The 14,170-nt window shown below is 39.1% G+C and overlaps 1 protein-coding gene across 1 annotated transcript; it reads left to right on the forward strand.

Annotated features, from left to right (window-relative positions):
• The first annotated feature begins 60 nt into the window (after positions 1 to 60).
• mfsd8 (major facilitator superfamily domain containing 8) lies at positions 61 to 14,081 on the forward strand. Its single transcript, XM_002932042.5, has 13 exons — positions 61 to 433; positions 1,809 to 1,944; positions 2,543 to 2,628; positions 2,999 to 3,042; positions 3,629 to 3,869; positions 5,004 to 5,117; positions 5,436 to 5,580; positions 6,159 to 6,217; positions 11,475 to 11,580; positions 11,918 to 12,052; positions 12,590 to 12,693; positions 12,777 to 13,012; positions 13,539 to 14,081. The coding sequence occupies exons 2-13, from the start codon at positions 1,883 to 1,885 to the stop codon at positions 13,737 to 13,739; spliced, it is 1,533 nt and encodes a 510-aa protein (XP_002932088.2). The 5' UTR covers positions 61 to 433; positions 1,809 to 1,882; the 3' UTR covers positions 13,740 to 14,081.
• The last annotated feature ends 89 nt before the right edge of the window (positions 14,082 to 14,170 follow it).

Below are 14,170 nucleotides of genomic sequence, written 5' to 3' on the forward strand. Positions count from 1 at the left end.
TACATTGCTTATCACGTGTAGGCGAAACACAAGCGCAGTGAGGGTTTTGGCTGCCATATTTGATACGGCGCAGTATGCGCCTCAAAGCAAGGCCTTTGGATGACTTTTACTAAGTTTTGTTTTTGGTTATGTTTAAAATGCTTTGACGGAAAAGAATGACCCGAATCCTATGTATGTTACCGGTACAATTAAAAAAAAAAATCATAATATGGCTTCAGCAAGTGACCCTAAAGAAATATGGCGATACCTGCGGCAGTAAAGGGGCGGGGCCAAAATGAGCTGTCATGTGACAAGTCCCAAAGCAGAATTGATAGACATCTCGTACGGAGAGAGGAGCTGGGCAGAAGAAGTGTTCTGTATAATGTACCGGTGACTGCTGCAGGTTCTCTTGTTCCTGTCTGTCTCACAGACGTCTAATCTGTTATCTTTCCTAGTGAGTATCACACTGGCCCAACATGGGTCTCTTATGGAAAGTGTTAATAGGATTATTCTTATGCTTTTTACAGCACCTACTGTGGGTTATGTAATAAAGGGTGCAAAGTTTACTATAGGTCTAGTCACCTATAGCAGCTAATCAGCAGGCAACATTTACTGGTCAACAAACAACATGGGAATTAACAGAGTACTTTTAGGGGTAAATTAGAAGCAACAAGTGCTACTTTTTGTGATTATAGCATTAATAATAGCATTAGTTTCTTGTGGTTTTTTTTGTTGTGTATTTTATAATCTCTCCTGCTCAACTTGCACAAAACAGGACACACATTTGCATTCCTCTAAAGGTAACATTTCACCCCTATTCTTATAAATATGCAGTTCTGCTTTTGAATTCACAGTGATTTCTGTTAGTCTAGTGTGTACAGCCACCAAGATCTCATGCTTTGTTTTCGCTTCTAACTGCTTTTTCCAACAAAAAGTTGCAGATCTGCTTTTCAGGCATGTTTATGCTGTCTTTCTTTAAAGGGGTAGTTCACATTTACATTGACGCTTAGTAGGGCTGGGCGATATACCGCTGAATACCGGTATTTTTTTTTTAAACTATATTCATTTTTCAGATACCGCAATACCGGGGTGTCCGGGTACTCACGCGTGCGGGCCGGTCTCGCGCGCCTCCTTGTGTGTGCGCGCACGCGCGTCCCCTTGTCCGTGGGACGGTGCGCGTGCGTCAAAGCGCACGTACATGTCAAAGCGTGCACGTCCATGACGCGCTGACGCGCCGGTTCTGCGCATGCGTGGGGGGTATTTAAAGCTATCAAACGCCTCCTCCTGTGCTATGTTGTCTGCGGCCTTGCCTGGGAAACTAAGCCTGCCTGATTTACCTTACGACTTTCTGTTGCCGATACTGCAGTAATTATTCTCTAATTTATTAGGAAATGGGGTTAACACCTAATCATGCATGGAAAAAAAAAAATACCGTCAAATACCGTGACACCGATATAATTTTGAAAAATATAAATTTTTGGTCATACCGCCCAGCTCTAATGTTTAGTATCGTATAGAATGTCCTATTCTTACCAACTTTTAGTTCTAGTTTATACATTATTTGCACTTTTATTCGGTCTCCTTTAAGAACTCCTTCACTCAAATAGGGGTCTCAGACCCCAGCCACAAAAAGACTTTGTGAGGCTAAAATGTTTATCTGTTTATTAAGATAAAAATTATTCATTTTCCATTCTTTCATAAAAACCACTGCCTGGTTGTTAGGATACATTTGACTGTTATAGGCAGAGAGCTACTGAACAAGAAGTTAACTAATTTAAAAACCACAACCATGTTAATTGTTTAAATTCATATTCTTCCTTCACCACTAGGTTTTTGGCTGATGACAGGTGTGGTATACATGTTGTTTTAAAACATACACTGTTCCTGATCATTACAAGGCAAGATGGCCTCCTTAAATGATGATGATGATGAGAGGACACCCCTTTTGCAAGACTCACAAATTGGGTAGGAAACCTATATAATACATACTTGAATAAACTGCTAGTCTTTTTTCATACTAAAACTATTCCTTGAAATTGTTTAAACAAGTAAAAATGTCTTCGTTCCGGTGCCCACTTCCTCCCTTCCAGTCAAACTACACTTACAGGTGCCCAGGTGACCAAGCACACAGACATCCATATTCACTATGGCTATAGAACCTTGAATAAGGGTGCACCAAATACAGGATTCGGTTAATGATTCATCTTAATCCTAGCACTTTTTGAAGTGTTCAACCAAACCTAATTATGACCCATAAAGTTACATGATACAACTCTGGACCACTGAATACGACAATTTCTTATTCATAATTCATGTAATGTTTTACTTTTTTTTTCTTTTCAAATGGGAATATGCAAATTAGACTTAAATATTATTTGGAGTGTGTCTGTAGTTTAAGAGATAGAGACCAATGCTAAATGCAGAAAAAAACAGTTCTTGCTCTATTTCATTTTGTGTTTTTAAAAAATTGAATATAAGTTTTAATAAATGTACATAATGACAAACTGCTGTCATATCCTTTGCTGTAGCTGTAACATTAATAATTGATTGATCTTTATTCCAGGGGATTTGTGGAAACACAGCAGCAGTTGAAGAGCAGGTGGTGGTCCATTAGAGTCATGTATCTTACTATGTTTCTTAGCAGTGTTGGTGAGTTAAGCAGAACAAGTTCCACTTTAGAAATGATAATGGTTGTTTTTTCATTGGCATGTGAAAAGTAGGACCCGAGTTGGCCATTTATCAAGGCAAAGAATAGGGGTTGTGTAATAAACAGTCTAAAGTTTTGTAATTGTCTAGTATCCTGTAGCAGATATAAGATAGCATTTACAGATCAGCTTTTTGAAACAGGTACAATTTCCAGTTTGGGGAGTACTGAGCTATATTCTTCTTTATATTTTTTACAATGTTCTTAGACCCTCTAATGTTTATTTGTAATTAATATAACAGCAACATCAAGTTCTTTTTATTTTTGACAGCAACATCATGGATATTTCTTTAATTTGTTTTTGTACATTTTCAGGCTTTTCAATTGTAATGACATCAATCTGGCCTTATCTTCAAAAGGTTAGTCCTGATGCATAATGCTGTAATTTCGAACAATATTTCCTATTCAGGTGTCTTACTGTGCTCACTTGTGACTCACATGTTCTTGAGTATGTGTCTTATCCACATATTAAGTGAAGCAGGCTTAAAATCCTGTTGGGTTTTGGATGCTGGCAGCTGTGCCTGGGCCCAGCATGTAATCATGTCACCTAAAGCTGGCCATACACACGCCACTAACCTATCGATGAATTCTGTTGGTCTAGGGACTGGGTTCATATTTTATTTTTTCCACACAATGAAATTATCTGCCTGTATTTTTTGTATGTGATCATATTAACTGGAACATTGTATAGTAAAAAAGCAATTCTTTGTCCGTTGGCTCAAAATAAATAACGGCCAACAACTAAATCAGCATTTAATTTTAGATTTATTTTTATTGATGTAACTAGTCAATGCGTACTAAGCATATGAGTGCATTTATCTTCAAGCCTGTCTTTAGTCCAGTATTAAAAAATGACCTACTTTTCTTCTTTTGTAATCAATCCGTTTGTATCATTGTTGTATGCAAAGATGTATATTCTATAACTACTGTAACAATTCCTCTTAGGTAGACCAGAGTGCTGATGCAAGTTTCCTTGGGTGGGTTATAGCTTCCTTCAGCCTGGGACAGATGGTTGCTTCACCTTTATTTGGATTATGGTCTAACCATAGGCCAAGAAGAGAGCCTCTTGTCGTTTCCATTACTATCTTGGTGGCAGCGAGCTGTCTGTATGCCTATGTACAGGTGCCTGCTTCACACAACAAGTATTATATGCTGCTTGCTCGGACACTCGTTGGCTTTGGATCAGGTGTGTGTCTGTGGGAGTATACAAATACAGGAAGCACAATATTGCCATAAACATGGAAGAAAGACCTTGGAGTATTGTACATAGAATGTAGGAAACTCGTCCGGACTGGCATTTAAAATAGGTCCTGGACTTTTAAGTACACAAGGCCTTAAACAGCCTCAAACAGCCCCCACCCCCACAGAGGCCCAAACAGTGACTGTCTATGGCATCTTATAGGGGCCCTTCTGGCATCATTGGTTTAACTAGAAGTGCACCATAGGAATGAAAGCTTTTTAAAGCGGAGCTTGTTGGAGAGTGCTAAAAATTAGATACTGAATTTGGTTCCTTTAGGATCAAATAATTTATGTTTTGGATAATAATTTTTGTTTTAAAGCCTAAGCACTATCCTGTACATTGGAATTTCCAAGTTACTATAACTATTTAAAATAGAGTGGTGTACTTGGTTGTATTTCATGGCATAACTAGAAGTGACTGGGCCCTATAGAAAAATAATTTTAGGACCATTTACACATATATTGAAATTAGGGGAAGATTTAACAAAAAAAAAAACTCAGACACAGAAAAACAAAACTGCAACACGATATTACAGTATGTGTTTTGTCTCAGAAAAAAAGTTGCATGCTGGCGAGAACTACATCACTAATTGTAATGACTTCTCATTGAGTGCCCCACTGTGCCCAACATACTTCTTGGGTCTCCAGCAGTCTAAATATCTGCTTCCTCTATAGTTATGCCCCTGCTCACTAATACACTTTCCAGAGGACATAAAGGTGTAATTTCAATTGGAATGTTTCATCATATCACAAAAAGAGATTATTTTAAAGTAAAGTTTCCGAATTCTCGCTCTGAAGTAAATGTACTAGCAGGTACAATATACAGTTTTAGACAGAAATGCAACCCTTGTTAGCCAAGTGTGTAAATGCAGTGGTAATGAAATTAATACATATTCTTTAATGATCCGGGAAGCACTTTGACTGCCATTTTGGATTCAATATGTATGAAAAGTAGAGTTGAACTTGATGGGCATGTGTCTCATCAGCCGTAGTTACTGTTTATGTATCCATGACTCTACATTGTGACAGCTATACAGGTAAGAAATTAAACATTCATTAATTTTTTTATATTTAATTTTAGGAAATGTTGCTGTAGTTCGATCATATGTTGCAGGTGCCACATCACTTTCTGAACGGACTGGGGCAATGGCAAATATAAGTGCTTTCCAAGCCATAGGATTCATCTTGGGTCCAGGTACAGCTCACAATATCCTTTAGCTATGGGCTTGGGAGGTGGGGGTTAAGATTATAGATTGAGTTAAGGCTTTTAAATGTTGCACAGTTGTTGGCACTTTAAATAAAGCAGGCCATTGCTAAACGGTTTTCTTTAAATATATACTTGCAGTTTGCATATTTATAGTAGAAAACATCTGTGCAGCTAGAAGTAACTTTTCTGCAGAGATTTGGGGGAATATAAGCTTACAGTTTATTCTTTTGTGGTGTAAATTTTTCTTGAGAACAATAAATGCTTAATTTAAAGTAAAGATTCACGGACCTTTTACCCTTCTGTTAGCTTTCCAGGCTGGGTTGTCTATGATTGGAGAGAATGGAGTAACTATCGGTGCCATTTACCTGCAAGTAAACATGTATACAGCCCCAGCACTTATGGGAGCGCTTCTTGGTATTGGAAACATCATACTGATATTTGCTGTATTCAGGTAACACAAGAAACAGCATGCTTTGAATGCTGTATTATTGCTTCTAATTGCTGTTCTAAACAGTTTAGTTAACAATTTAGTATTGACTTGAAACTAAATATTTAATTTGCACCAGTTAAACAGTTGTAACAAATATTGGATGGATTTACAATCAATTATAATACTTTATATAATGTTTGGTCCCCATACAATTAAAATAACTCCTTTCATAATCACTGCCCACCTAGGCAGTTTTATTTAGAGCTCATTTACCAAAGGAGAGCAAAGCACATAGATACCTCATTCAGTGTAAGCTAAAATTTTTATTCTATCATTAAGTATTGGTTTTGTACCTTTGATTCTCATTCTCTTTAGCGGTAGCATTCAGCAACCATGGGATATTATGGCTACATTTTAACAGGGGCTTACTTGTGTATATAAGTATAATTGAACGTCTCTATTCAGAACCATTAGCCCTTTATTTGGTGGCATGGTTTTAGGTAGCCATTCTCAGAAAACTATATGTCCCAGAAGGAAAATACACAGGTGCTTTTCAGTGCCAAGCATCGAACATTTGTTACCTAAAGTCTGTTTTGCAGAGAACACAGGGTGGATGATCTTGGAATACATGTTTCAAGTATCAACAGTGAATCTGAAGGTAATATTTATTGGTGGGATCTTTTTTGGCCAAAAGCTCATTCTTTCCTCAATTGTTTATAGCAAATTGTTTAAGCTCACCACTCTCTGATAGCCTGATGTTGAACATGTTTAAGTTCAGTCTGGAACTGCATATCCTGCTCTTCTGCACATGTAAACACTTTGGTGCACATTTACTTCAACACTTGTGCCGCTGTTTACAATTGTTCGGTACGAAAATTTTGTGACTTTCGGATCGCCAATACGATATTATCGTGACTAATGCAATTTTTTCGTAAGCAATTTTTTCGAAATTTTCATTTCCAATCCAAATTTTTCCCATTCGGGATTTGAACTCGTGTTTTGATAAATCTGCCCCTTTGTATCTATACCCAGCTGGTTGTTACACAAGTTTAAGACTGCTAACTGTAGGGTTTTGGCTCATCAGCTCTCTTTTGAAGGTCAGAGTGTGAGCAACCCTAACAGTCTATGCACTTTCTGTATAGTAAACCCTAGAGTCTAAAGCTGCTAATAATTTTGGGGTTTAGAATCCTTTAAACAATATAACTGAATCTTACAGAATCCTTTGTTAACAACTAATGCTGCACTTCAGTGTACCTTTAAACTCTACCTTCTCCAAATATACACTTCTGGGATGTAGTGGTTTCTGAGTTATTTTTTTTTAATACAGAAATTGTATATACTGTTATGGCTGCTGTCTTTCTATTTTCTATATAGAGAATCATAGTATAGTAAATTTAGGTTATACCTTAACGCCTTAAAGGAACAGTAACACCAAAAAATAAAAGAGCTTTAAAGTAATAAAAATATAATGCACTGTTGCCCTGCACTGGTAAAACTGGTGTGTTTGCTACAGTAACACTACTATAATTTATATAATAAGCTGCTGTGTAGTCACGGGGGCAGCCATTCAAGCTGGAAAAAAGGAGAAAAGACACAGGTTACATAGCAGATAACAGATAAGCTCTGTAGAATACAATAGTGTTTTATCTGTTATCTGCTATGTGCCTGTGCCTTTTCTCCTTTGAATGGCTGCCTCCATGGCTACATAGCAGCTTATTTATATAAATTATAGTAGACTTTCTGAAGTAAACACACAACTTTTACCAGTGCAGGGCAGCAGCACATTATATTTTAGTTACTTTTATACACTTTCATTTTTTGGTGTTACTGTTCCTTTAAAGGAAAACTAAACCCTAAAAATGAATATGGCTGAAAGTTCCATATCTTTAGAGGCACTGATTTTCCCTGCTAAAGGGCTGGGGTTGCCTTGGGCTGTTACAGAAACCCAAAACATAATGTACATTTCTGCCCTGCTTCTTTAGTTCTCCTTTAAGTTCTGAATGGGTCTTTTTTTTATTACTGTGCAGTAAATTAGTGTAAATAGCATCAGGGCAATGAGAAAGGGGGGTAGGCAGAATAGATAACTGTCAAAATGTCTATGAAGATTTTCATTCATCCAGGTCATGGTATATCTAGTATAAATAAATTTGAAGCAACTGGACTTGTTTAGTAATCATTGAAGACATTTCACTACTCATCCGAGCAGCTTCTTCAGTTCAACTGACGGGTATGGGAAGTCCTCAGCATATATACTCTTCCACTAATCCAATCACAATGGCACTATGTAACTCTTCAGAAAGGTGACATCTGAAACTCACAGAGGTGTGAATGCTGTGGAGTTACTTTGAAAGGATTACCCAAGTATCATGCAACTCTTCAAACAGGTGTTACTTGTTAGAGTTGCATGAATGGATGTGTGAAGAGTTCTGAAACTGCCGGGGTACAGATGTTAGAACAGCATTGTATGTAGCAGACAGATGGTGTCGAAGTCCCCCGCCTCTCTCATTTTGGAGAAAATACTCTAAAACTGGTTCGGGAATATGAAAGAACAGCAAGAAAACTCGCAGACTATCGGAACCATCTACGCTTCAATCTCAGATGCAGACATCAGGGACTCACTCCTTGTAGCCTACGCCTGGGTTCCACCGTAAAAGGTCACAGAGCCAGCAATATCTTACAGAAGGCCCAAAAACATCTACTAAATGAACGGGTTAGACAGATCAACTTCACCATTGAGGCCCTTAAACAGAAAATTGAACAACTGAAACAGACTCTGACAAAACAGCTACCTGATGTAACTCTGGAAAGGGTGGTTCAGTTCATTGAACATGCACAGATGGCCCAACACATTAAGAGTAAGGAGAGGCAAATAAGCAAGTTCACCAGCTTACTGTCACGTAGCAGCGGTTTGAGGACAGAAGAACTAACCTGGAGGCAGAAAGATGAGACATCCAAGAACACCAAAGATACATGGGTTAAGAACCTATCAGACAGGGTACTTACTCAGCCAGAAAAGGACGTGCTAGCCAAGGGGTTAAACTATGCAGTGACACCACAACACATCCCAGTGGTTGAGCTCATCACAGCCACAGAATCTGCCATCAATAACAACCATATAAAGGTGGAGGAAGCAGAACAACTCAGACTAAAAGTGTCAGCTGCATTGTCAAGTGCCAGAGCACCCCCCTCTAACCTTACTACACAAGAGAGGAGAGCTCTCACATCTCTCAGTAAGGACCCGAACATCACCATCCTGCCAGCAGATAAAGGGCGATGCACAGTTGTGCTAAACACATATGACTATCACTGCAAAATGACCTCGCTACTCAGTGATAGCAATACATATGAACCTTTAATGAGAGACCCAAGCAGCAGTTACAAGAAAAAGGTGATAGATTGCCTACAACAACTTGAAAAGGAGGAAGCCATTGATCGAGCTTTATACCACCGCCTGTACCCCAGAGAAGCTACACCATGCTTATATGGACTCCCCAAGATACATAAAGATGGAGCACCACTCAGGCCTATTGTCAGCAGCATCAATTCAGTGACTTACAGCATTGCAAAATACTTGGCCAACATCTTAGCCCCATTGGTAGGTAAAACAGTGCATCATATCCAAAATGCCAAAGAGTTTGTCACCAAGATTCAAGGAGTCAAACTAGAGGCAGAAGAAACTATGGTATCATATGATGTCACTTCACTGTTCACATGTATACCTACCACAGAGGCTACTGAGACTGTAAGAAATCGACTGCAGAAAGAGGACACCCTCAGCAGCAGAACGAAACTCAGTCCCAACCAAGTATGTTTATTGTTAGATTTGTGCCTGAACACCACATACTTCAAATACAAGGACCAATTTTACAGGCAAAAACATGGCTGTGCAATGGGTTCACCAGTTTCTCCCATTGTAGCAAACTTGTATATGGAAGAAGTGGAAAGGAAGGCCCTACTCACATTCAATGGAACTACACCAAGTCACTGGTTCAGGTATGTAGATGACACGTGGGTTAAAATCAGATCCAAAGAAGTGGCGGCCTTTTCAGAACACATTAACTCAGTGGACAACAACATCAAGTTCACAAGGGAGGATGTCCATGAGAACAAACTTGCTTTTTTGGACTGTTTGATATCCATTCAAGAGGGGGGTATCTTGAAAACAGAAGTATACAGGAAACCCACTCACACGGATCAATATCTGTTGTTCGATTCCCACCATCCGCTGGAACACAAACTGGGTGTCATTAGAACTCTACACCACAGGGCGGAAAGTGTAACAACTGATACAGAGTCCAAGGACAAGGAATGTAAACATCTCAGAGGAGCACTGAAAGCTTGTGGCTACCCAGACTGGGCCTTTGTCAAAACAAGAGCAACTAAGCCCAACAGGAACACTAAAAGGAATAACCGTCCTGAGGCAGAGAGAAGGCGCAATATAGTCATCCCCTATGTAGCAGGAGTGTCGGAGAAACTCAGGAGAATTTTCAACAAACACCACATCCCTGTGTTTTTCAAACCTAGCAACACACTGAGACAAAAACTTGTACACCCAAAGGATCCAACACCAAAGGAAAAACAAAGCAATGTTGTATACGCAGTCCAGTGTAGCGAGGAGTGCACAGACCTTTACATTGGTGAGACAAAGCAACTGCTCTCTAAGCGAATGGCTCAGCATAGGAGGGCGAACACTACAGGCCAGGACTCTGCTGTCTTTCTACACCTAAAAGACAAGGGACACTCCTTTGAAAATAGCAATGTCCAAATTTTGGACAAAGAAGACCGCTGGTTTGAAAGAGGTGTAAAAGAGGCCATTCATGTCAAAGTGGAGAAACCATCCCTTAACAGAGGCGGGGGACTTCGACACCATCTGTCTGCTACATACAATGCTATTCTAACATCTGTACCCCGGCAGTTTCAGAACTCTTCACACATCCATTCATGCAACTCTAACAAGTAACACCTGTTTGAAGAGTTGCATGATACTTGGGTAATCCTTTCAAAGTAACTCCACAGCATTCACACCTCTGTGAGTTTCAGATGTCACCTTTCTGAAGAGTTACATAGTGCCATTGTGATTGGATTAGTGGAAGAGTATATATGCTGAGGACTTCCCATACCCGTCAGTTGAACTGAAGAAGCTGCTCGGATGAGTAGTGAAATGTCTTCAATGATTACTAAACAAGTCCAGTTGCTTCAAATTTATTTATACTAGATATAACTGTCAAAAGTTATACACTGTAGGAACCATGGTAAAGTTTACTCGCCCCTAGTTCCAAAATTACAAGAATAGACTAATCTAAATGTTTTACATTGCCAAAAGCAATTGTACAAAACATAGCTAGAATATGTCTTATAGAAGGGGACCGCATCGGCTCATTGATGCAGTCCCCGAACCAGCAGACGCCTATACCCGTCATACCAAATTAGCCTGAATTAGCCAGATATCGCCCACCTGTAGGTGGGGATATTGGGAGAAGATCCACTTGCTTGGGGACCTTGCCAAGCAAGCGGATCTTAGCATGTATGGCAACCTTAAGTTTAATAAGGTTCATGTTATGCTGGCCAACCATGGATTTAGTGTGTGAGGGGATGATTGGCAGGGAATAAGTGTATTTGGCTACAAGTCTGGATGTCCAAAATGCAATGATTTGGATGGATCATTCAGTGAGATTGGCATCCCATGCACTTCTGAGAATTTGATTACACATACCAAGTCCAATCATTGGTCATTGTGGGTTTTCATGCTTGGTGATGAGTTTTAGTGGTCACACCAAAGGCTGTTAGGTCAGTAGGTAAGACAACTTAAATTATTCACCTGAATTACTAAATACTATATAAAATAATTATTGCAAATGCTTGAACATAATACTGAAACTGTATAGTATTTGTTCTTACTGCCCTATGTTCTTTAGTTACAGATGTAGAGAAAGCTAATGAGGGCTCCATAGATCAGATTGCAGTGATCTCTTCTAATATCCTGTTCTTCGTTGTCTTGTTCGTGTTTGCCATATTTGAAACGTAAGTATGATATTGTAAGATGCACCTAACGCAGCTTAAAGGAAAACTTCACTTTATGTTCATTTAAATAAAAATACTTGAAGCACTGGTACAAAAATGACAAGACTATTAGATTTGTTTTTGATGGCACTCAGAATGATGATCGGGCCTGTGACAAAAAAAGACAAGAGATCCTCTGCAATCTACTATAAAAAATATATTAAGGACATATTGTTGATTAAACTACCCAAAATTCCCCTCTCTTTAAATAAAACAGGGATTGTTTGTCCATATGTTGCAAAAATATTGGTACATTATGATTTTAAAATATTTTCTACTGTTCTTCATATCTCATCAGGATTTCCACTCCTTTAACAATGGACATGTATGCATGGACCAGGACACAGGCAGTTTTTTACAATGGAATTATTCTTGCGGCTGTTGGAGTTGAATCAGTGATTGTGTTCCTGGCAGTCAAAATACTTTCTAAAAAGTAAGTTTTTGTAGTGTCCTCCATGCATGCCTTTAGTTGTGTTAGTTTTGACAGTCTGCATTCCTAGTACATGGCAGACTAAGGTTATCCCACCTAGCTAGCTCTGGGTAATACCACCACCAAGCAACATACTTACTCACAAATTAGATCTTGTAAAATACGGGCAACTCTCCGGAATAGTCAAGTGGTTAGTGAAAGATTGGGGCCCAAAAATCTGAAGGATGGAAAAGTAAGTACTGAAGGCAAAATGAGAAGGAAAATGAAAGACAGATTAAACACTGAAAAGGAGAGATAAAAAATGGAGGTATAGAAGAATGGAAAAATGAAAAAGGTGGTTTTGCAAGGAGAGGGAAGGCTAGGGCTACAAGAGGAGAAGTTAGGGAGACATTGGAGAAAAGCGGATAGTACAAGGCTTAAAGGATCTGAATGCAGTAAGAATTAATAGGGAAACTGGGAAACATACTACACTTAACACTGTAACCTCATTTTTAGCAGAAGTTTTGCTTTTCGTTAATTTGACATATGTAAACAATTTAGGACTGGAGAACGTGTGTTACTGCTCGGAGGGCTGGTCATTATTTGGTTTGGATTCTTTGTCTTGTTACCTTGGGGAAATCAGTTGCCTGAGATTCAGTTCACAGGTAAATAGCCTACCTTTCTGCTTCCTATGTATTGTATTTTTAAATTTAGATTTTATTAAGCATTGGCCTTGTCTGGTTTATAGAGCTACAAAACGCCACCATTCACAACACTACCCACTGGACCTCAAGCATTACATTCTCTGGCAATCACACCGTCGAGCCGACTGGATGTCCTGTAGTACAGACCTGGTGCTTGTATACTCCTATTATCCATCTGGGCCAGTACCTCACCTCTGACATTCTTATTGGTGTAGGATACCCAATCTGTAATGTAATGTCATACACCCTATACTCCAAGATCATAGGCCCAAAACCACAGGTGAGTACAGAAGGTTTTGTGTTTATTTATGTTTTGCATGTAAAATCATGTGTATGTACTCACTTGTTCATAAGTGAAGATGCCATCAGTTTTTCTTTTGGTTAGAAAACCTGTTAGATTTGCAAGGGAACGGTTGCTCATATTCAGAATTGTGACACTATAATGTTATGATACAGCAAGGCTAGTATTTTAAAGGTGAGGTTCCTTGGGGGACTGATTTTATAGACCTTCCTTAACCTTTTTTTGTGGAATTAGCCACATATTTATCAGATTGGCATGAAAATCCCATCAAGCAAGGGCTGTATAGGCCATTATTGATCCAAATATTTCCCTGAGGGCCAAGTTATTGGATCAGCCATATTTGCTCTGCCTGGATAGCGAAAGCACGCAAAATCTACTTATTTTAGGACTTAGCAAGCTTTACTGATCCAAATGTGCTGTATTGTAGCTATGGATATTTATTATTCTCTGTATTCATTCTCTGTTTATTTTACCTAAAAGTGGCCAAATCTGCCTTTTGTTTTAGGGAGTGTATATGGGCTGGTTAACAGCAGCTGGCAGTGCAGCCCGCACCTTGGGACCAGTATTCGTCAGCCAGATCTACACACATCTGGGAACCAGATGGACATTTGGTATCATTTGTGCAATTGTTGCCTTGTCTTTGCTACACTTAACTGCTGTATATAAAAGACTTACCCCTTTTTCTGCTCGATATGAAAGGCTATAGCTTGGATACACATTGACCTACATGTTACACTATTTGCTCGGTAATTCATCATACAGAACAGTGTTAAACAAAACAACACAATTTCAGGTAGCCCTTTTTAACATTTTAAAGGAGAAAGAAAGGTAAAAACTAAGTAAGCTTTACCAGAAAGGTCTATGTAAATACAGCCATAAGCACTCACAGAAACGCTGCACTGACTTCTCTGAAAAAAGATTAGTTGTGTCTGTAATTCCTGTACCAGAGACATGCACCTTTCTGTTCTCTGCTCTTTCCTGCTCCCCCCTCCCTCAAGAATGCTTAGAACTCACCCCCCCCCCTTAGGAATGTGGATCTGAGCCAATCAGCAGGAAGCTGATTTATAGTCTAACTAACTGAGCATGTTCAGTTTGGTCTGCATGTCTGTGCAGGAGTGAGGCATTATAGGAACTCCC

The sequence above is a fragment of the Xenopus tropicalis genome, chromosome 1, assembly GCF_000004195.4.
Source record: "Xenopus tropicalis strain Nigerian chromosome 1, UCB_Xtro_10.0, whole genome shotgun sequence".
NCBI lineage: Eukaryota > Metazoa > Chordata > Amphibia > Anura > Pipidae > Xenopus > Xenopus tropicalis.